Below are 22,768 nucleotides of genomic sequence, written 5' to 3'. Positions count from 1 at the left end.
GTCACTGACCTGTACCTGTCACTGACCTGTCACTGACCTGTACCTGTCACTGACCTGTCACTGACCTGTACCTGTCGCTGACATGTCACTGACCTGTACCTGTCACTGACCTGTCACTGACCTGTACCTGTCACTGACCTGTCACTGACCTGTCACTGACCTGTCATTGACCTGTTGCTGACCTGTCACTGACCTGTCACTGACCTGTCACTGACCTGTACCTGTCACTGACCTGTCACTGACCTGTCACTGACCTGTCATTGACCTGTTGCTGACCTGTCACTGACCTGTCACTGACCTGTCACTGACCTGTCATTGACCTGTTGCTGACCTGTCACTGACCTGTACCTGTCGCTGACATGTCACTGACCTGTACCTGTCACTGACCTGTCACTGACCTGTACCTGTCGCTGACATGTCACTGACCTGTACCTGTCACTGACCTGTCACTGACCTGTACCTGTCACTGACCTGTCACTGACCTGTACCTGTCGCTGACCTGTCAATGACCTGTCACTGACCTGTCGCTGACATGTCACTGACCTGTACCTGTCACTGACCTGTCGCTGACCTGTCACTGACCTGTCACTGACCTGTCACTGACCTGTCAATGTTCCGGTATACAATGTTTTATATATATATATGTATAGATGTATATCTTTAGAAAGAACACAAATACCTCTTCCCGGAGTAGACGGGACCGGAGTAGGAGACTTCCCGGTGGTGGACACCGGAAGTAAGGGATGTCGTCAGACTGAAGAAGGAGGCCTATCAGGCCACTCTGGCTTGTGGGTCTCCGGAGGTCATCGAGGGGTATCGGCAGGCCAAGCGAGCCGCGGCTCGTGCTGTCGCAGAGGCAAAAACCCGGGCCTGGGAGGAGTTCGGGGAGGCCATGGAGGAGGACTATCGGTCGGCACCAAAGAAATTCTGGCAAACCGTCCGGCGCCTCAGGAGGGGGAAGCAGTGTCTCACCAACACCGTTTACGGTGCGGGTGGAGGCCTGCTGACCTCGACTGGGGATGTCGTCGGACGGTGGAAGGAATACTTTGAGGATCTCCTTAATCCCTCAGTTATGTCTTCCGAAGAGCAAGTAGAGACCGGGGACTCAGACGTTGGCTCATCCATCACCCAAGCTGAAGTCACTGAGGTTGTTGGCAAACTCCTCGGTGGCAGGGCTCCGGGGGTGGATGAGATCCGCCCTGAGTACCTAAAGTATCTGGATGTTGTAGGACTGTCTTGGTTGACACGTCTCTGCAACATCGCGTGGCGTTTGGGGACCGTGCCTCTGGACTGGCAGACCGGGGTGGTGGCCCCTCTGTTCAAGAAGGGGGACCGGAGGGTGTGTTCCAACTACAGAGGGATCACACTCCTCAGCCTCCCGGGTAAGGTCTATTCCAAGGTACTGGAGAGGAGAATCCGACCGATAGTCGAACCTCGGATTCAGGAGGAGCAGAGTGGTTTTCGTCCCGGTCGTGGATCACTGGACCAGCTCTATACCCTCCATCGGGTGCTCGAGGGTTCATGGGAGTTTGCCCAACCAGTCCACACGTGCTTTGTGGATCTGGAGAAGGCTTTCGACCGTGTCCCTCGGGGTGTCTTTTGGAGGGTGCTCCGGGAGTACGGGGTCCGGGGCCCTTTGCTCAGGGCTGTCCGGTCCCTGTATGACCGGAGCAGGAGCTGTGTTCATTGCCGGCAGTAAGTCAGACCTGTTCCCAGTGCATGTTGGACTCCGCCAGGGCTGCGCTTTGTCACCGGTTCTGTTCATCATTTTTATGGACAGAATTTCCAGGCGCAGTCAGGGGTCGGAGGGTGTGGTCAGGGGTCGGAGGGTGTGGTCAGGGGTTGGAGGGTGTCCGGTTTGGGGACCACAGGATCTCATCTCTGCTGTTTGCAGACGATGTTGTCCTGATGGCTCCATCAAACCCGGACCTGCAACATGCACTGGGACGGTTTGAGCCGAGTGTGAAGCGTCTGGGATGAGAATCAGCACCTCCAAATCCGAGGCCATGGTTCTCGACCGGAAAAAGGTGGCTTGCCCTCTTCAGGTGGGTGGGGAGTCCTTGCCCCAAGTGGAGGAGTTCAAGTATCTCGGGGTCTTGTTCACGAGTGAGGGAAGGATGGAGCGTGAGATCGACAGTTGGATCGGTGCAGCAGCTGCAGTGATACAGTCGCTGCATCGGACCGTTGTGGTGAAGAAGGAGCTGAGTCAAAAGACAAAGCTCTCGATTTACCGGTCGGTCTACGTTCTGACCTCACCTATGGTCATGAGCTTTGGGTAGTGACCGAAAGAACAAGATCGCGGATACAAGCGGTCGAAATGAGTTTCCTCCGCTGTGTGGCTGGGCGCTCCCTTAGAGATAAGGTGAGGAGCTCGGCCACACGGGGGGAGCTCGGAGTAGAGCCGCTGCTCCTCCACGTCGAGAGGAGCCAGCTGAGGTGGCTCGGGCATCTGTTCCGGAGCCTCCTGGGCGCCTCCCTGGGGAGGTGTTCCAGGCATGTCCCACCGGGAAGAGGCCCCGGGGAAGACCCAGGACACGCTGGAGAGACTATGTCTCTCGGCTGGCCTGGGAACGCCTCAGGATCCCCCCGGAGGAGTTAGAGGAAGTGTCTGGGGAGAAGGAAGTCTGGGAGTCCCTGCTCAGACTGCTGCCCCCGCGACCCGGCCCCGGATAAAGCGGAAGAAGATGGATAGATGGAAGAACACAAATACTTCTGCTACTTTACTCATATATTTCATGTGGTTTTCCGACTCTCAATTTTTTACCTGATCAATTTTCAACTCGATACGGTTGTTTATTTTATGCTTCCCAAAAAGAATGAATTTAGTTTTATTTAAAGATCTAAAGATGCATCTAACCAGCAGGAGGGCGGGCTCCAATGTGCCACTCCACCCACAGAGGTTGAGGTAAATTGGGGGTAAATAACTATTTTTGTATTATTTTAGTAAATTTGTAAAATGGCAAATATACAAAATACATAAAATTGCATTAATCGAAAACGATTTAATCAAAATTAAAAGATCAAATTTAACAGAATTTCTTTTTTTAAATAGCACCTTAAAGACTTGCCACCCCTGTGCCGCCCCTGTGCCACCCCTGTGCCGCCCCTGTGCCGCCCCTGTGCCGCCCCTGTGCCGCCACATGTGCAGCTCTGGAGGTGCCGCTGGGTTAGAGTGAGCACATGTGCAGCTCTGGAGGTGCCGCTGGGTTAGAGTGAGCACATGTGCAGCTCTGGAGGTGCCGCTGGGTTAGTGTGAGCACATGTGCAGCTCTGGAGGTGCCGCTGGGGTAGAGTGAGCACATGTGCAGCTCTGGAGGTGCCGCTGGGTTAGTGTGAGCACATGTGCAGCTCTGGAGGTGCCGCTGGGTTAGAGTGAGCACATGTGCAGCTCCAGTGGACTTGAGCTCTGCAGTGAGAGTGTTTGGCCAGAGGAGGCGCTGCCTCTCTTGTCAGGAGGACAGAGCTCACATGTGGGACTGACTCCACAGCGCCCTCCTCTGGCCTCTGTGTGCATCACACCACACTGAGGTTCCGCCAGGTCAGTTCACGTCGCGTGGATCATAACTACTGATCAGGATCAGAACCAGAACCAGAACCAGAACCAGAACCAGAACCAGAACCAGAACCAGAACCAGGTTTATTGCCATTGTCAATGAACAAAATTCAAAAACATAGGAACTCGTCTTGGTCGATCATCGATGAGACTTTTCTTGATAAATTAAATCTAATTCTCCTTAGCTTTTTATGCATTCATTATCAATATAATATTATTGTGCCAAGTTCATATGGATCTTATCTCTACAGCCCCTTCTAGTTTCAATATAAAGTTATTATGTTTTACTTCCTGTTTATTCTTTAATATTAGTAAAATACTTTTAGTCATGTGACTGGGACATAGTACATCAAGTAATACAGTTTTAAGGCTTAAATGTTTAAACAGTAACTGTAATAGTGCAACATGTGTATTTAAGAAACGTGTGTATTTATGAAACGTGTGTATTTAAGAAACGTGTGTATTTAAGAAACGTGTGTATTTATGAAACGTGTGTATTTAAGAAACGTGTGTATTTATGAAACGTGTGTATTTATGAAACGTGTGTATTTAAGAAACGTGTGTATTTATGAAACGTGTGTATTTATGAAACGTGTGTATTTAAGAAACGTGTGTATTTATGAAATGTGTGTATTTATGAAACATGTGTATTTATGAAACGTGTGTATTTAAGAAACATGTGTATTTATGAAACATGTGTATTTAAGAAACATGTGTATTTATGAAACGTGTGTATTTATGAAACGTGTGTATTTATGAAATGTGTGTATTTATGAAATGTGTGTATTTATGAAACATGTGTATTTATGAAACATGTGTTCTCCCTCAGCCCGAACTTCTCTGTGGTGTTTTTTAGAAGTTTGAAGTAGTCTTCCAGGTGGCTGCCCACGAGTCCGAAGGTTCATTAGTCCGAAAATTCTGAAATTTTAAGGTTCATGAGTCTGAAGCTGTGTCTCCGTGCAGCGGGCTCTCCTCGCCTCCCTTTGTCCCACACACTGCTTTTTGGACTTTTCTAGTGTTGATGCACTTTTTATGATTAAACTCACGTATTTTCCATAACCGACTTGTTTCTGTGCATAGCCTGAGCTCCTTATCCTATTATTATTGAATTAATTAACTCAAATAGCAGCAGTTTCGGCCGCGCGCCGCGGCTCTGTAGACACTCCCGTCTTAGCGAGCTGAATTTCCTTTTTGACCAATCCTACGGTGATCGGATCACGCGTTTCTATATATACATATATCATTTCTATACTTTGATCAAATGAAGGCATAGAGTGGAGGATTCGAGATGTTCCCTTGTTATTTTCACCTACACAGTACAACATGGAGCCTCCTGTGACAAGTTAGCCACTGTCCAGGGTGTACCCCGCCTAAGGCCCGAAGTCACTGGGATAGGCTCCAGTCACCCGCGACCCCAAAAGGGAACAAGCGGTAGAAAATGGATGGATGGAGTACAACATGGAGCCTCCTGTGAGCAGCTGGTACATTAAACGTGACGAGCCCCTGTGCGTGTCTTCGCGCTTCGTGCGCATTTTACAGACTGACTACATCCCGATGCCGTCTGCACCTTCACTTTAGCCAATGAGGAACTTTCGGACCAGTGAACCTTAGGACTAGTGAACCTTCGGTCTTGTGGGGGGTAACCGGTGCAGCAGCTGCAGTGATGCAGTCGCTGCATCGGACCGTTGTGGTAAAGAAGGAGCTGAGTCGAAAGACAAAGCTCTCGATTTACCGGTCGGTCTACGTTCCTACCCTCACCTATGGTCATGAGCTTTGGGTAGTGACCGAAAGAACAAGATCGCGGATACAAGCGGTCGAAATGAGTTTCCTCCGCCGTGTGGCTGGGCGCTCCCTTAGAGATAAGGTGAGGAGCTCGGCCACACGGGGGGAGCTCGGAGTAGAGCCGCTGCTCCTCCAGCTGAGGTGGCTCGGGCATCTGTCCCGGATGCCTCCTGGGCGCCTCCCTCGGGAGGTGTTTCAGGCATGTCCCACCGGGAAGAGGCCCCGGGGAAGACCCAGGACACGCTGGAGAAACTATGTCTCTCGGCTGGCCTGGGAACGCCTCGGGATCCCCCCGGAGGAGTTAGAGGAAGTGTCTGGGGAGGAGGAAGTCTGGGAGTCCCTGCTCAGACTGCTGCCCCCGCGACCCGGCCCCGGATAAAGCGGAAGAAGATGGATGGATGGATGTACTGTAGCTCTACTGTAGCTCTACTGTAGCTCTACTGTAGCTCTGGTGGCTCTAGCACTCACACGTAACATCAGAGGGTTGCAGGTTTGACTCCTGGGCCAGACCTGACCTTTCTGTGCAGAGTTTGCCTCTTGGTGGAGAATTGAGGTTTTAATAAGTGATTATTAAAGTTGACCCTAAGTTTATAATGCCACAGAGTGGAACATTCAATGCAGGGCAATAACATCTCCAAGGAGACAAGCAGGTGACTAAGTCTGATGTAGGAGCGTATCCTTCATCAGAAAAGTGACCTAGTGTCCCTTTAAGACAAACACACACCCAAACTTCAACAATATAAAATCACCATTTAATCTACAATTAGTGAGACAGGGAAGTGACGATATGCTCAGACTTCATTGTCAGGCTTAGGCACACGGACATACATTTAAAAATATCATATATAATAGCATATATATTATTCTATTTAGTAGCATAAAACCTCTCTACCATAACAATGCCTGCACTTCTTTGTTAGCTGTACAAAAATACATTTAAATCTCTTGGTTAAGTGCTTGAAACAAGTGTGTGGGGTCTTCAGCCAAAGTCGATCCGGGGTCTGTACTCGAGGACCATGGGATACGTCTGCAAGAGGAGACAGGAAACACAAGTGTGAGAGTCGTTCTGGTGTGAAGGAAAGGATTCCATTTCAGGCAAAGAATAAACCAATCAAAAATAAGAGTAATACGATATTACACATGGTAGAAAAGGTTTCAAATGTGTCATATTCTGGACAGTTTTAGAAATCAAGGCATCAGCAGCAGCATTTATACTCTTTAACCCTTAACCTCCTTCACTTTCAAACTGTCCCCTCTTCCTTCAGACATGTATTACCTCAGATTAGTAGAGATATAGAATTGAGATGTTTGTGATTGAGATGCAATTTGTGTTTGAATCACACTTGTCCTCATGTAGAAGAAGCTCTGAGTGAAGTGCTGCAGGTGGATGTTTGTCCCGTCCTCTCATGTGTTCCTGTATCAAACACCAGGGGGATAAAGCAGGTGCAGGACCAGGTGCAGGACCAGGTGCATGACCAGGTGCAGCCCAGTAATCGTGCTCTAATTGTGCTCTCTCTCCTGGTCACTGCCACACCTGTCAATCAGCCCCTGTCTCAGACACAGGGACAAACTGGTCTCTGCTGTGGCCCAACATTCACTTTGTTTAATCAAGTCTTTATATATTCAAATTCTAAGTAACCCGAAGCCTCTGCGATGTTCCTGCAGCCGAAAGGTTTCATAGGAACACAAAGTACACGAAGTGCTTCACACGACAGGACAAAAAGAAATGACAGAAACGACAAAACCTTAATTCATTCAACTTAATATTTTTGCTGACATGAATCATGCATTTTGTCCGTGCTTAGTGATCCGCCAGATGGAAAACCAAATCTATTGGCCCACACTGGCCCACACTCTTTCCCATATTTGTTTCACATTGCCAGCGTTTCTGGGGCCAAAGACGATGATTTCAGTCTTGTCTGAGTTCAGCTGGAGAAAGTTGTTTTGCCTCCACACACTGATCTGTTACACCAGCAGGAGGCCCTCTGGCACCAGCAGGAGGCCCTCTGGCACCAGCAGGAGGCCCTCTGGCACCAGCAGGAGGACGGTCCACACACTGATCTGTTACACCAGCAGGAGGCCCTCTGGCACCAGCATTAGGCCCTCTGGCACCAGCAGGAGGCCCTCTGGCACCAGCAGGAGGCCCTCTGGCACCAGCAGGAGGACGGTCCACACACTGATCTGTTACACCAGCAGGAGGCCCTCTGGCACCAGCATTAGGCCCTCTGGCACCAGCAGGAGGCCCTCTGGCACCAGCAGGAGGCCGGTCCACACACTGATCTGTTGGATGCAGTGACAGAGTGAATCCACTGGTCCATATTCACCTGCCACAGTGAAACATAGATCTGACTCGTCTGCATCATTGTGATAGGACACAATGATGCGTATCATCTGACCTAACGGCAGCATGTAGAGGTTGAACAGAAGGGGACCCAGGACTGACCCTTGTGACACTCCCCAGGTCAGGGGCATGTGGTCTGAGACACAAAGTACTTCCTGTCTTCCAGATAGGACCTTAACCAGTTTAGGGCGGGGCCAGTGATGCCCACCCAGTCCTCTAGTCTCTGTAAGAGGATCCCATGATCGACAGTGTCAAAAGCAGCACTCAGATCTAACAGAATTCAGACTGAGGCTTTGCCCGTGTCAGTGTTCAGGAGGATGTCATTTGTCACCTTGACAACAGCAGTCTCAGTGTGATGAAGTCTAAAACCTGACTGAAAAACATCTAATGATATATATATATATATATATATATATATATATATATATATATATATATATATATATATATATATATATATATATATATATATATATAGCACTTTTCTACTGTTAAAGCACTCAAAGCTTTACATCAAGGAATCAGTCACCCATTCACACACACAATCACACAGCAGTGTTCACAGACACTGGGGGAGTCAGGCTAAGTGTCTTGCCCAAGTACACAACAACAGTATTCACATGAGGCAACTGCGATTGCATCGCCAACCTGTGGGCCAGTGGATCTGACTGCTCTACCGGAGTGGGATTTGAACTGCCGCCCCAAAGGTTAGAGATAGGGTAATGACTCAGTGCTGCAGCATCAAGACTGCTCTTCTTTAGGAGAGGCTTTATGACCACTCCCCCTGACCCCTGCTCTTCTTTAGGAGGCTTCATGACCACTCCCCCTGACCCCTGCTCTTCTTTAGGAGGCTTCATGACCACTCCCCCTGACCCCTGCTCTTCTTTAGGAGAGGCTTTATGACCACTCCCCCTGACCCCTGCTCTTCTTTAGGAGAGGCTTTATGACCGCAGTTTTCAAAGACATTGGGAATGTTCCAGATTGAAGCGACATGTTAACTATGTGAGTGATGGTGCAAACAAACTGTTCAGCACAGACTTTAGAAATCTGGAGGTCACACATGGACGCAGCTGTAGATGAACTCAGACTGGTGATGATCTCATGGACAGTTTTGTCAGTTACTGGTGCAAAGTGAGTTAGCTCTAAGTGTCTTGGTGGTTTTAGGGTAATTTTTTGCATTGTGGGATTTATAGCATTTTTAATGCCCTGAACTTTGTCATTAAAGAATAATGCAAACTCATTACACTTGGAGGTGGAAATGAGTTCTAACGGCAGCTGAGCTGGAGGGTTTGTTAATCTGTTTACTGTGGCAACAGGACACGCAAGTTGTTACTGCAGCTTCCAATTATTTCAGAGAAATATCTTTCCCTAGTTCTACATAAGATTAGGTTGTACATGTTCAGCTTTTCTTTGTAAATCTCTTTTTGAACCTGGAGCTTTGACTTGTGTCATTTCCGTTCGGCCCTGCGGCACTCCCTTTTCTGTGCCCTGACCCAATCATCATTTCTCCACGGCAACTTCTGCTTATTTTTAACCATTTTAGCCTTTATAGGGGCGATGGTGTCCAGAACATTCAAAACACTAGATGTAACAGAGTTCAACAAATCATTTACATTAGAACATGAGACATTTTCAAAGTTTATCATTTCCATAAACAGTGCACCTGTCAATCACTTATGTGTCTCCGCTGAACAACTGCAGGACCAGCCTCTGAACAGCTGCAGGACCAGCCTCTGAACAGCTGCAGGACCAGCCTCTGTACAGCTGCAGGACCAGCCTCTGAACAGCTGTAGGACCAGCCTCTAAACAGCTGCAGGACCAGCCTCTGAACAGCTGCAGGACCAGCCTCTGTACAGCTGCAGGACCAGCCTCTGAACAGCTGCAGGACCAGCCTCTGAACAGCTGCAGGACCAGCCTCTGTACAGCTGCAGGACCAGCCTCTGAACAGCTGCAGGACCAGCCTCTGTACAGCTGCAGGACCAGCCTCTGAACAACTGCAGGACCAGCCTCTGAACAGCTGCAGGACCAGCCTCTGTACAGCTGCAGGACCAGCCTCTGAACAGCTGCAGGACCAGCCTCTGAACAGCTGCAGGACCAGCCCCTGAACAGCTGCAGGACCAGCCGGAGGTTTGGGAGAAACAGAAAGGTCAAAGAAGACACAGAAATGATCAGACAGAGCAACATCGATCACATTAACATTTGAAATATTTACCCCCTTTGTAATTATGAGATCTAGAGTGTGTCCTTTGCTGTGGGTGGGGCCTCTCACATGCTGAGTAAGACTGAAGGTTTCAAGGACAGCATCAAGCTCTTTAGCGTTTCTGTCACAAATATTATCAACATGCACATTGAAATCACCTGTAATGACCAAACCATCAAAGTCTGTGCATAAGACTGAAAGCATCTCAGTAAAATCATCAATAAAACTTTGGCAGTGCTGGGGAGGCTTGTATAAAACAATGAAGAGTGTTTAAGCTCCATTTTTTAAATGAAAGAACATATAAAAACAAACACAGAGAAAGAGAAACATGATAAACTAGAGAGAAAGCAAACACAAAATAAAAGCAGCAGACATCAGACAAATAAATGAAAAATAAAATCATGGCCTTGAGAACCCTAAAAGAAACATGTCCCATTTTGTCCAGAGTCTGTCAAATTTGTCCATTTTCAATTATGGTCCAAATGTATTTTCTTTCCATTTTAAGTATGTCCAGTATAATCTCAGTCCAGCCCTTGATCGTCGGTGCATTTCGTGTCATAAATTTTGGTTTGGTAGGGCCTTTTCCACTGCTGTCAGGAGGAGAGCTGCTGGTTGGCCCGAATACAAAGTCCTGAGGTCCAAATACAGAGTCCTGAGGCCAAATACAGAGTCCTGAGGCCCAAATACAGAGTCCTGAGGCGCAAATACAGAATCCTGAGGCTCAAATACAGAGTCCTGAGGCTCAAATACAGAGTCCTGAGGCGCAAATACAGAGTCCTGAGGCCTAAATACAGAGTCCTGAGGCCCAAATACAGAGTCCTGAGGCCAAATACAGAGTCCTGAGGCGCAAATACAGAGTCCTGAGGCCCAAATACAGAGTCCTGAGGCCCAAATACAGAGTCCTGAGGCCCAAATACAGAGTCCTGAGGCCCAAATACAGAGTCCTGAGGCCCAAATACAGAGTCCTGAGGCCAAATACAGAGTCCTGAGGCGCAAATACAGAGTCCTGAGGCCCAAATACAGAGTCCTGAGGCCCAAATACAGAGTCCTGAGGCCCAAATACAGAGTCCTGAGGCTCAAATACAGAATCCTGAGGCTCAAATACAGAGTCCTGAGGCGCATATACAGAGTCCTGAGGCTCAAATACAGAATCCTGAGGCCCAAATACAGAGTCCTGAGGCCCAAATACAGAGTCCTGAGGCCCAAATACAGAGTCCTGAGGCCCAAATACAGAGTCCTGAGGCCCAAATACAGAGTCCTGAGGCCCAAATACAGAGTCCTGAGGCCCAAATACAGAGTCCTGACGCCCGAATACAGAGTCATGAGGCCCAAATACAGAGCCCTCCCTCACGGTTCTAAGCATCAGGAGCTCTCCTCTGGAGGTGTCTGTAGTTTTATTTTACCAGCGTTGCTTTGTTTTAAGGCTAATTTATGCTTCTCCGTTAAATCTATGACGCACGCGTCCCCGGCGCACGCGTCCCCGGCGCACGCGTCCCTGACGCACACAGCAGCCACTCTGAAAGTTTGCGTCTCTTGCTGTGCCATGTACATGCTGTGTTCGTGCTCCTACTTCCAACAGCCAAGCTGTGATTGGTTGATCCATGTGGACCATATTGGAAATGTATTAAATTAGAACTGCTGAGGTTTGGCACATAAATGTTTGCACATGAGCCTAATGTGATAGTTTATTGCGCTGGTAAATACATAATAATACAGAGGCCCCTGATCAGCTCAGCAGAAGCTCTGATGGTTCAGATTTGCGTGAGCACGGGAGCATGTGACTCACATGGGAGTCATGGGAGCATGTGCAAGGACTCACATGGTCAAAGCATTGTCCTGTGATATGTCCTGGTCAGAGCGCTGGTCAGAGCTCTCCTCCTCATATCCAGCTGCTGTGCTCTGTCCCACACACAAACACACACCAACTCCGCTGCCCTGTGAGAACATGAGCAGGACGTCCGTTCTGCTCCAGGCCAAACAATCTCGTCAGATCCCGCAGCATTTGTGTTCTTGGGGCCCAACACGGCCCAGACACTTGTGGCGCTGCTGGCCTCCTCCACGCGCCCCTCGCTGGTGGAGGCGGAGCTGTGTGATAAACATCTGCACTCACAGCACCACAGATCATGCCACAGTGTTACTCCACCTCCTCCGGGACGTGCCCACTCTGAATAAGCCAGATTTAGGCAAGTAATAAACTAAACTACACTTTATTTGTACAGTGCTTTTCACTGGCATATACTGTAGTCACAAAGAGCTTCACACAGATGGAAAACAAAACAGCTCAAAATACAATCAAATATAAAACACTATGCAGTGAAATTTTAGAAGCTGAGCCAGTCAGGCTTGTGCAGCTCGGACAATTTACTGCATGTCCTCACTTCTCTCCATCTCACGCTGAGCGATCCTGTCTTACAAAGCCTACAGGTCAAAGCATTTTTAAAAATAAAATAAAATCTCCAAGAATTAAAATAAATTATCAGAGAGAAGATGAAAATGCATGAAACCAGCAGGGCCTGGGAGACCAAAGCAATAAAACATGTCAGAAGAGTCAACTTTCATGATCTGTGCTTCAAAAGGAGCGTGACTGTCCAGTAAGGCCGCCGCTACAGCCACAGGGGCGGGGCTCTCTAACAGCAGAGCAGCGGTCAGGGCGGAGCTCATTTAGATGAATGACCCTCTGCAGGTGATGAATAGGACGTTCAAGCTTCCCCATGTGAACAGCTCATTGAGAACAAATGGTTTATTTGCAATTGAACGAGCATTTTATTGCCCCAGAAGACCCTATGACACCATCTCCCACGGTCATCTGATGTCCGGCTGCTGATGATCCCAGGGACCAGTCAGGCCGGTTTAGGTCCTGCAGCTCGGGATTGTGGCGAGGCAGTGGCGCAGGAGGGTTTCCAGGCATGTCCTGTTGGAGGAAAGGAATCAGCCGTAGCTCAACTTGTAGCTCCGCTTTGGACAGGACAAGCCAGCTGACCGCTCAGCCTTTCTGACCTTAGCCTGGACGCCTGCCCCCTGCAGCCGCAATCTCTTTTGACACTTTTGACAGCAGCACGTGTTGTGAGGAAGTTTGGCAAACACATAAAACTGTGCGAGTTTGTTTGTAACCACCTCAATCACTCAATATGTTCTCCGTATCCACGATGGTGGACTGGGCTCATAGGACTGCAGAGGCCACACCCATTCACAACAGACACGCCCCCCTCTCCGCCCCCGCCGCACTTTACTGTGAACATAAAAGGATGTCTTTAAATCATCTCGTGACCCCCATCTCAGTGCCCCGCGACCCCCACTTTGGGAACCACTGGTGTAATGCATGTTGCAAAATATTAGCACAAATGTCCTTAGGGTAAACTATGAATCAGGAAATATAGCAAAAGGTCATATAAAGCCGTAATATTGTAAATTATTGAAAAGTTCAGTTTTATTTAGCAAATTAGTAGAAAAACTAGCACGTTTTTCTTCTTCTGAGGCCAAACTAAAACTAGATCATGTGGAATCATGATCCATGTGTTGACAAAACTCTATCATACCTCCATGTTTAAATACATCATGTTTACAATATTTGTGCAGATTTATGAGGAAAACTCTTTATATTCCAAGAGTAAATATGATCAAACAAAGGCCCATAACTCCAAACCAGTAAAGTGCGGTAACAGGAAGTGCGACTCACGTTTTCCCCGTGCAGCCTCCAGCGCGTCATGTAGATAAACTCCAGAGTGTGGTCGCGGCCCATGATCTCACCGTTACACAACACGTCCAGCTGCAGACGCACAACACACACAACACACACAACAGAGCGGTCAGATGGGCACAGGAGCGCAGAGCAGAAGTGTGTCAGAATGTGTGACTGTCAGGAAGTCAGGTGCAAACAGGAAGTGAAAGGGAAAGTACATGGTGGTCATGTGCCGTGAGCTGGAGGCTGTGACTCATGTGGGACTTTCACTCTGTTAAAGAGAAACGTGTCAGACTCAAAAGAACAGAGGGTTCATGTGCACGTGCAAGTCACTGCGCCACTTCCTGGAGCCACGTCCTGGAAACCACTTTGGGCCTGTGTAGAACTTATTTGCTATAAAGGCCCAAAGCACACGTATGCCAGGCTCCCTGTGCAGCCGGCCCCCGGGCTCCGGCCCCCAGGCTCCGTGTGCGGGCGGCCCCCAGGCTCCGTGTGCGGCCGGCCCCCGGGTCCGGCCCCCAGGCTCCGTGTGCGGCCGGCCCCCAGGCTCCGGCCCCCAGGCTCCGTGTGCGGCCGGCCCCCAGGCTCCGGCCCCCAGGCTCCGTGTGCGGCCGGCCCCCAGGCTCCGTGTGCAGCCGGCCCCCAGGCTCCGTGTGCAGCCGGCCCCCAGGCTCTGACACTTTACTGCATGTCCTCCCTTCTCTCTCATCCCCATTTCACGCTGAGCTGTCCTGTCTAAAGCCGTAACAGTGAGAAAAAGAGCAAAAACACTCATGCAGGGCTGATGTAGGGCTCATGCAGGGCTCATGTAGGGCTCATGCAGGGCTCATGCAGGGCTCATGCAGGGCTCATGCAGGGCTGATGTAGGGCTCATGCAGGGCTGATGCAGGGCTGATGTAGGGCTCATGCAGGGCTGATGTAGGGCTCATGCAGGGCTCATGCAGGGCTGATGTAGGGCTCATGCAGGGCTGATGTAGGGCTCATGCAGGGCTGATGTAGGGCTGATGTAGGGCTCATGCAGGGCTGATGTAGGGCTCATGCAGGGCTGATGTAGGGCTCATGCAGGGCTCATGCAAGGCTGATGTAGGGCTCATGCAGGGCTGATGTAGGGCTCATGCGGGGCTGATGTAGGGTTCATGCGGGGCTGATGTAGGGCTGATGTGGGGCTCATGCAGGGCTGATGCAGGGCTCATGCAGGGCTCATGCAAGGCTGATGTAGGGCTCATGCAGGGCTGATGTAGGGCTCATGCAGGGTTGATGTAGGGCTCATGCAGGGCTGATGTAGGGCTCATGCAGGGCTGATGTAGGGCTCATGCAGGGCTGATGCAGGGCTGATGTAGGGCTCATGTAGGGCTGATGTAGGGCTCATGCAGGGCTGATGTAGGGCTCATGCAGGGCTGATGTAGGGCTCATGCAGGGCTGATGTAGGGCTCATGCAGGGCTCATGTAGGGCTGATGTAGGGCTCATGCAGGGCTGATGTAGGGCTCATGCAGGGCTGATGTAGGGCTCATGCAGGGCTGACGTAGGGCTCATGCAGGGCTGATGTAGGGCTCATGCAGGGCTGATGTAGGGCTCATGCAGGGCTGATGTAGGGCTGATGTGGGGCTCATGCAGGGCTGATGTAGGGCTCATGCAGGGCTCATGCTGGGCTGATGTAGGGCTCATGCTGGGCTGATGTAGGGCTCATGCAGGGCTGATGTAGGGCTCATGCAGGGCTGATGTAGGGCTCATGCAGGGCTGATGCAGGGCTCATGCAGGGCTGATGCAGGGCTGATGTAGGGCTCATGCAGGGCTGATGTAGGGCTCATGCAGGGCTGATGTAGGGCTCATGCAGGGCTGATGTAGGGCTCATGCAGGGCTGATGTAGGGCTGATGTAGGGCTCATGCAGGGCTGATGTAGGGCTCATGCAGGGCTGATGTAGGGCTCATGCAGGGCTGATGTAGGGCTCATGCAGGGCTCATGCAAGGCTGATGTAGGGCTCATGCAGGGCTGATGTAGGGCTCATGCAGGGCTGATGTAGGGCTCATGCAGGGCTGATGTAGGGCTCATGCAGGGCTGATGTAGGGCTGATGTGGGGCTCATGCAGGGCTGATGTAGGGCTCATGCAAGGCTGATGTAGGGCTCATGCTGGGCTGATGTAGGGCTCATGCAGGGCTGATGTAGGGCTCATGCAGGGCTGATGTAGGGCTCATGCAGGGCTGATGTAGGGCTCATGCAGGGCTGATGCAGGGCTGATGTAGGGCTCATGTAGGGCTGATGTAGGGCTCATGCAGGGCTGATGTACGGCTCATGCAGGGCTGATGTAGGGCTCATGCAGGGCTCATGTAGGGCTGATGTAGGGCTCATGCAGGGCTGATGTAGGGCTCATGCAGGGCTGATGTAGGGCTCATGCAGGGCTCATGCAAGGCTGATGTAGGGCTCATGCAGGGCTGATGTAGGGCTCATGCAGGGCTGATGTAGGGCTCATGCAGGGCTGATGTAGGGCTGATGTGGGGCTCATGCAGGGCTGATGTAGGGCTCATGCAGGGCTCATGCAAGGCTGATGTAGGGCTCATGCAGGGCTGATGTAGGGCTCATGCAGGGCTGATGTAGGGCTCATGCAGGGCTGATGTAGGGCTCATGCAGGGCTGATGCAGGGCTGATGTAGGGCTCATGTAGGGCTGATGTAGGGCTCATGCAGGGCTGATGTAGGGCTCATGCAGGGCTGATGTAGGGCTCATGCAGGGCTGATGCAGGGCTGATGTAGGGCTCATGTAGGGCTCATGCAGGGCTCATGCAGGGCTGATGTAGGGCTCATGCAGGGCTGATGCAGGGCTGATGTAGGGCTCATGTAGGGCTCATGCAGGGCTCATGCAGGGCTGATGTAAAGCTCATGCAGGGCTCATGCAGGGCTGATGTAGGGCTCATGCAGGGCTGATGTAGGGCTCATGCAGGGCTCATGTAGGGCTCATGCAGGGCTCATGCAGGGCTGATGTAGGGCTCATGCAGGGCTGATGTAGGGCTCATGCAGGGCTGATGCAGGGCTGATGTAGGGCTCATGCAGGGCTCATGTAGGGCTCATGCAGGGCTGATGTAGGGCTGATGTAGGGCTCATGCAGGGCTGATGCAGGGCTGATGTAGGGCTCATGCAGGGCTCATGTAGGGCTGATGTAGGGCTCATGCAGGGCTCATGCAGGGCTGATGTAGGGCTCATGCAGGGCTCATGCAGGGCTGATGTAGGGCTCATGCAGGGCTCATGCAAGGCTGATGTAGGGCTCATGTAGGGCTGATGTAGGGCTCATGCAGGGCTCATGCAGGGCCCATGTAGGGCTCATGCAGGGCTCATGTAGGGCCCATGTAGGGCTCATGCAGGGCTGATGTAGGGCTCATGTAGGGCCCATGTAGGGCTCATGTAGGGCCCATGTAGGGCTCATGTAGGGCTCATGTAGGGCACATGCAGGGCTCATGTAGGGCTCATGTAGGGCTCATGTAGGGCCCATGTAGGGCTCATGTAGGGCCCATGTAGGGCTCATGTAGGGCACATGCAGGGCTCATGTAGGGCTCATGCAGGGCTCAAGTAGGGCTCATGCAGGGCTCATGTAGGGCTCCCAGACTATTGAGGAGAACATTTCATCCACATGTTGCCCTCCTTTGGGTAGGTTTATGGTCGCAGTATTGCACTGTAGTAGTCCAAGCCAAGGTGTCCAAACCGTTTAGAAACATAAATGAGGCAGAGGGCCATATATTGAAACTAAGGATGTCACAATATTAATTTCAGACTCACGATTATCATGAGAAATATCACAATTTTAATATATTTGAATATTCACAATTATCAGCAAAAAGAAAGGAAACATTTGTATTGTATTTTTTCATGTTTCAATTTGCAAATATTCCTGTGAGAGGAAAATTTGGTTTTATAACAATTAACTTCCCTACTATTTAATACAGCATATTCATTTCAAAATAAAATATAATGGCCACAAATGGATTAAATAATATAAATATATGCTTTTTGGCCCCTCATTCTAGCTCTTTTAAAAGTTATATAATTTAATAGTGAGATCGGCTCCATGGTAATGCCAACAACAAACAGATTTGTGAAGAATAAAAACAGGTAAGATTACGCTCTGGCACTACCTGTCTCCTCTCTCTCTCACTCTCTCTCTCTCCTTCTAGCAGCTTCCAAATACTCCATGAATAACATATTATTGTGGCCATAAATAATCACAATGATAGAATAACTGGTGATACTGAAACATAAGCAAAGCAGAAGGACACAAATAGGCCTTTTTCCATTAATACCCACTTGGCTCTACTCTACTGCTGCAGCACATTTCCATTGGGTGCTACCTCCTCAGACCAAGTACTTTTTAGCACCTTCTTCCTCCTTGGGCCAAGTCGAGCTGAGCAGGGACTAAACATGATGTCCACAGACCGTCAGATGCTGACTGGGAAAAGTCTAATATATCTCGTGAACAAATGAGAAACAGAACACCGCGTCCTGCTGTGCACCACAGGAGTTTAGAGTCTTAACAATTCCCTGAAGTAAGACTAAACAATCCTGCATGAAAAAGACTCCACACTTTAACACAAGTTGTACTAAAGCTAGCAGACCTAGCATCAGCTGGTTCCTGTTCAGACTAATTTGGATACCCCCCACATGTTTTATTTTTCCAAAATATAATTGAAAAGTACTGTACTTTAGGTACATAGAATGTCTTGTAGAACTCATAACATTATAATCACAAAAGGTTCAAATGCATGCAGTACTGAGCTGGTGCCACCAGGAGGCGTTTGGGGCGAAGACGCTGAACGGAAATATGTGGCACGCAGTTGCTCGTCTATATTCCGGGATAATAAATGGAAAAGCACTGAAATCTACACAAGTTTCCTCCTCTTCTTCTACACAACACACATCCAAACTTGTTATCCTCATTTTTAAATGTGATTCAGTCGGAAAGATACATTATTTTAATGTAAAATAGTAGAGGGGTAAACTGCACAGGAAGGGAGTTTACTACTTATGTCTTAAACTGTTTTGTGATTTTACTTTCACTATTTGACAGCCGGAAAAAACGGAAAAAGGTGCCTTGCCCTCTCCAGGTGGGTGGGGAGTCCTTGCCCCAAGTGGAGGAGTTCAAGTATCTCGGGGTCTTGTTCACGAGTGAGTGAAGGATGGAGCGTGAGATCGACAGGCGGATCGGTGCAGCGGCTGCACTGATGCAGTCGCTGCATCGACTGTTGTGGTGAAGAAGGAGCTGAGTCGAAAGGCAAAGCTCTCGATTTACCGGTCGGTCTACGTTCTGACCTCATTGACCTCACCTATGGTCATGAGCTTTGGGTAGTGACCGAAAGGACAAGATCATGGATACAAGCGGTCGAAATGAGTTTCCTCCGGGGGGAGCTCGGAGTAGAGCTGCTGCTCCTCCAGCTGAGGTGGCTCGGGCATCTGTTCCGGAGCCTCCTGGGCGCCTCCCTCGGGAGGTGTTTCAGGCATGTCCCAACGGGAAGAGGCCCCGGGGAAGACCCAGGACACGCTGGAGAGACTATGTCTCTCTCTGGCCTGGGAACGCCTCAGGATCCCCCCGGAGGAGTTAGAGGAAGTGTCTGGGGAGAAGGAAGTCTGGGAGTCCCTGCTCAGACTGCTGCCCCCGTGACCCGGCCCCGGATAAAGCGGCAGAAGATGGATGGATGGATATTTGACAGCCTGAAACCCTTAAATGTCGTTAAATTAAAAGGTCTTTCTTTAGAGAAATTCTTTACAACTTTAAAACTACTATTACTATTTAGACACAATTACAATTGAACATGTAAATAATTCTTCTGGACACAATAGCCCTTTGTGGCGTGTCCAAGCGCAGCAGCAGAGCAGGTGTCTGGGGAGAGGGTTAGACACAGAGCCAGTTTAACACTAAAAGCTTTGGTCGAGTTTTGTCTGGGAAAATTAGTTAAGCCAAAGTTAAATCTAGGGCGGGGCAGACGAGACTGGCTCTGTTGTTAAAGATACAAAGCTCCACCCATAAGGTGGAGGCGTCAACCAGAGAGTCGTGCAGAGACAGATAGACCAGGTAGAAGGTCACATATTGAAACATAAACCAGGTAGGTCACATATTGAAACATAAACCAGGTAGAAGGTCACATATTGAAACATAAACCAGGTAGAAGGTCACATATTGAAACATAAACCAGGTAGAAGGTCACATATTGAAACATAAACCAGGTAGAAGGTCACATATTGAAACATAAACCAGGTAGAAGGTCACTTATTGAACCATAAACCAGGTAGAAGGTCACATATTGAAACATAAACAAGGTAGAAGGTCACATATTGAAACATAAACCAGGTAGAAGGTCACATATTGAAACATAAACAAGGTAGAAGGTCACATATTGAAACATAAACCAGGTAGAAGGTCACTTATTGAACCATAAACCAGGTACAAGGTCACATATTGAAACATAAACCAGGTAGAAGGTCACATATTGAAACAGTAATAAGGTAGAAGGTCACATATTGAAACATAAACCAGGTACAAGGTCACATTGAAACATAAACCAGGTAGAAGGTCACATATTGAAACATAAACCAGGTACAAGGTCACATTGAAACATAAACCAGGTAGAAGGTCACATATTGAAACATAAACCAGGTAGAAGGTCACATATTGAAACATAAACCAGGTAGAAGGTCACATATTGAAACATAAACCAGGTACAAGGTCACATATTGAAACATAAACCAGGTAGAAGGTCACATATTGAAACATAAACCAGGTAGAAGGTCACTTATTGAACCATAAACCAGGTACAAGGTCACATTGAAACATAAACCAGGTAGAAGGTCACATATTGAAACATAAACCAGGTACAAGGTCACATTGAAACATAAACCAGGTACAAGGTCACATTGAAACATAAACCAGGTACAAGGTCACATATTGAAACATAAACCAGGTAGAAGGTCACATATTGAAACATAAACCAGGTACAAGGTCACATATTGAAACATAAACCAGGTAGAAGGTCACATATTGAAACATAAACCAGGTAGAAGGTCACATATTGAAACATAAACCAGGTACAAGGTCACATATTGAAACATAAACCAGGTAGAAGGTCACATATTGAAACATAAACCAGGTACAAGGTCACATTGAAACATAAACCAGGTAGAAGGTCACATATTGAAACATAAACCAGGTAGAAGGTCACATATTGAAACATAAACCAGGTACAAGGTCACATATTGAAACATAAACCAGGTAGAAGGTCACATATTGAAACATAAACCAGGTAGAAGGTCACTTATTGAACCATAAACCAGGTACAAGGTCACATTGAAACATAAACCAGGTAGAAGGTCACATATTGAAACATAAACCAGGTACAAGGTCACATATTGAAACATAAACCAGGTAGAAGGTCACATATTGAAACATAAACCAGGTACAAGGTCACATTGAAACATAAACCAGGTAGAAGGTCACTTATTGAACCATAAACCAGGTAGAAGGTCACTTATTGAACCATAAACCAGGTACAAGGTCACATTGAAACATAAACCAGGTAGAAGGTCACATATTGAAACATAAACCAGGTAGAAGGTCACATATTGAAACATAAACCAGGTACAAGGTCACATTGAAACATAAACCAGGTAGAAGGTCACATATTGAAACATAAACCAGGTAGAAGGTCACATATTGAAACATAAACCAGGTAGAAGGTCACATATTGAAACATAAACCAGGTAGAAGGTCACTTATTGAACCATAAACCAGGTAGAAGGTCACATATTGAAACATAAACCAGGTAGAAGGTCACATATTGAAACAGTAATAAGGTAGAAGGTCACATATTGAAACAGTAATAAGCTAGTGGGCCACATAAGCGGGTGCATCTATCTTTGCTCATTATACATTGCCTGGTCCTGTGTATTTGGGTTTAACCGTGTCTGGACCTTTCCTGGACAATAAAACTTCATATAAACACTTTCCACACCGAACCTACTACAGATGTTTGCAATTTGTCAAACTTTCAGTTCAAATGCAATCTGGGCCAGTTCAGCACAGAGACTCAGGGCCAACAAATATTGGTCTGAGGGCTGCATTTGGCCCCGGGGTCATAGTTGTTATGGACAAGATTAAGTTTGAATGTAGACGCTCAGATACTTTCCCGAGGCGTGGTCAACAGTCAAAACATAACAAGGCAATTACATATCTAAAGGTCTTTGAAACAGTTTTGTGATGTTCATCCCAGTGGAGGACCAAGTCTCCAAAGTCTCATGTTTGGAGGGAATTTTGTTGGAAAAATATGTCAAGTTTTTTTCACCACACCATGTCAAAGTGCCCATTATTCACAAGGAAATGCTAACTGCTGGAGAACCCAGCAGGCAAACCACTATCAGGTGTTATGGGGCTGTGCCCAAATATTAGACTGAAATTCACAGGGCACTGCAGACTGTTTTTGACATTTCCATATAGGGCTGCAATGATTTCTAGTAAATCGGGTAATTTGATAACAAAAAAGCTTTGATTATTATTTCATTGCCTCGATAATTTGTTTCATTTACATATTTTATTAAAAACATGTGAATCTGTGGTGCGCACGGAACGACTTGTGGTGCTTTTGTTTCACTTTTTCCGCTTGGACCTGCAGCAGCTAAAGCTTAACAGAGAGCGGCATGTTTTAAACTCACGAGTGCGACAGGGAAAGGTTTTGTTGTGTGAAAGACCCCAGTGTCCGACACTGCCACTCTAACCACCGCCTGTATCAGCCCTGCGTCCTCGCCCCGCCCCAGCGGACCCCAGTGTCCCGAGCTGCTACCGCAACGAGCTCTGCACACGCATCACAAAGAAATGACACCAACGATCAAAGGCTGGACTGACATATTAACAGACATTAGACAGATGGAAAAAAGGACAGTCAGGCTTCATTTGGAAATGGACTAATTTGACAGACTTTGAACCAGATTAACCACTTTAATTTTCATTCACCGTAAATGTGCCGTGATTTTGTTTGTTGTTTAGTTGATGTCTATTTGTGTCATTATTTTTGATTTACACTTCTTGGTCTTTTTGTGTTGTGTTTTGTTTCGATACTCATGTGTACATATTCTGATACTGTGTGATACTTGAGTATCAAGCCTTTTCCTTTGTATTGAAATTCAATTTGAACTTTTAGTTTTATATTCCCATAAAATAATGATCTACTATGAACGCCACACAAT

The 22,768-nt window shown here is 48.2% G+C and overlaps 1 protein-coding gene across 1 annotated transcript in view; it reads right to left on the bottom strand.

The window, feature by feature from the left end:
* Positions 1-6,065: 6,065 nt before the first annotated feature.
* Positions 6,066-22,768, bottom strand: part of LOC140351369 (polycomb group RING finger protein 5-A-like) — a 72,478-nt gene continuing 55,775 nt past the window's right edge. Inside the window, exons 8-9 of the mRNA XM_072437179.1 lie at positions 13,553-13,642; positions 6,066-6,362 (exon numbers count right to left, since the gene is read on the bottom strand). Of these exons, the coding sequence (XP_072293280.1) occupies positions 6,315-6,362; positions 13,553-13,642 (138 nt within the window). The 3' untranslated portion in view covers positions 6,066-6,314. The remainder of the gene's footprint in view (positions 6,363-13,552; positions 13,643-22,768) is intronic.

Source organism: Eucyclogobius newberryi, unplaced genomic scaffold (genome assembly GCF_026437365.1).
Source record: "Eucyclogobius newberryi isolate DKJ021-1_F unplaced genomic scaffold, fEucNew1.0.hap1 SCAF_8, whole genome shotgun sequence".
NCBI classification, from domain to species: domain Eukaryota; kingdom Metazoa; phylum Chordata; class Actinopteri; order Gobiiformes; family Gobiidae; genus Eucyclogobius; species Eucyclogobius newberryi.
Note: the sequence above shows the minus strand (reverse complement) of the source record. Positions and strands in the feature narration are given on the sequence as shown.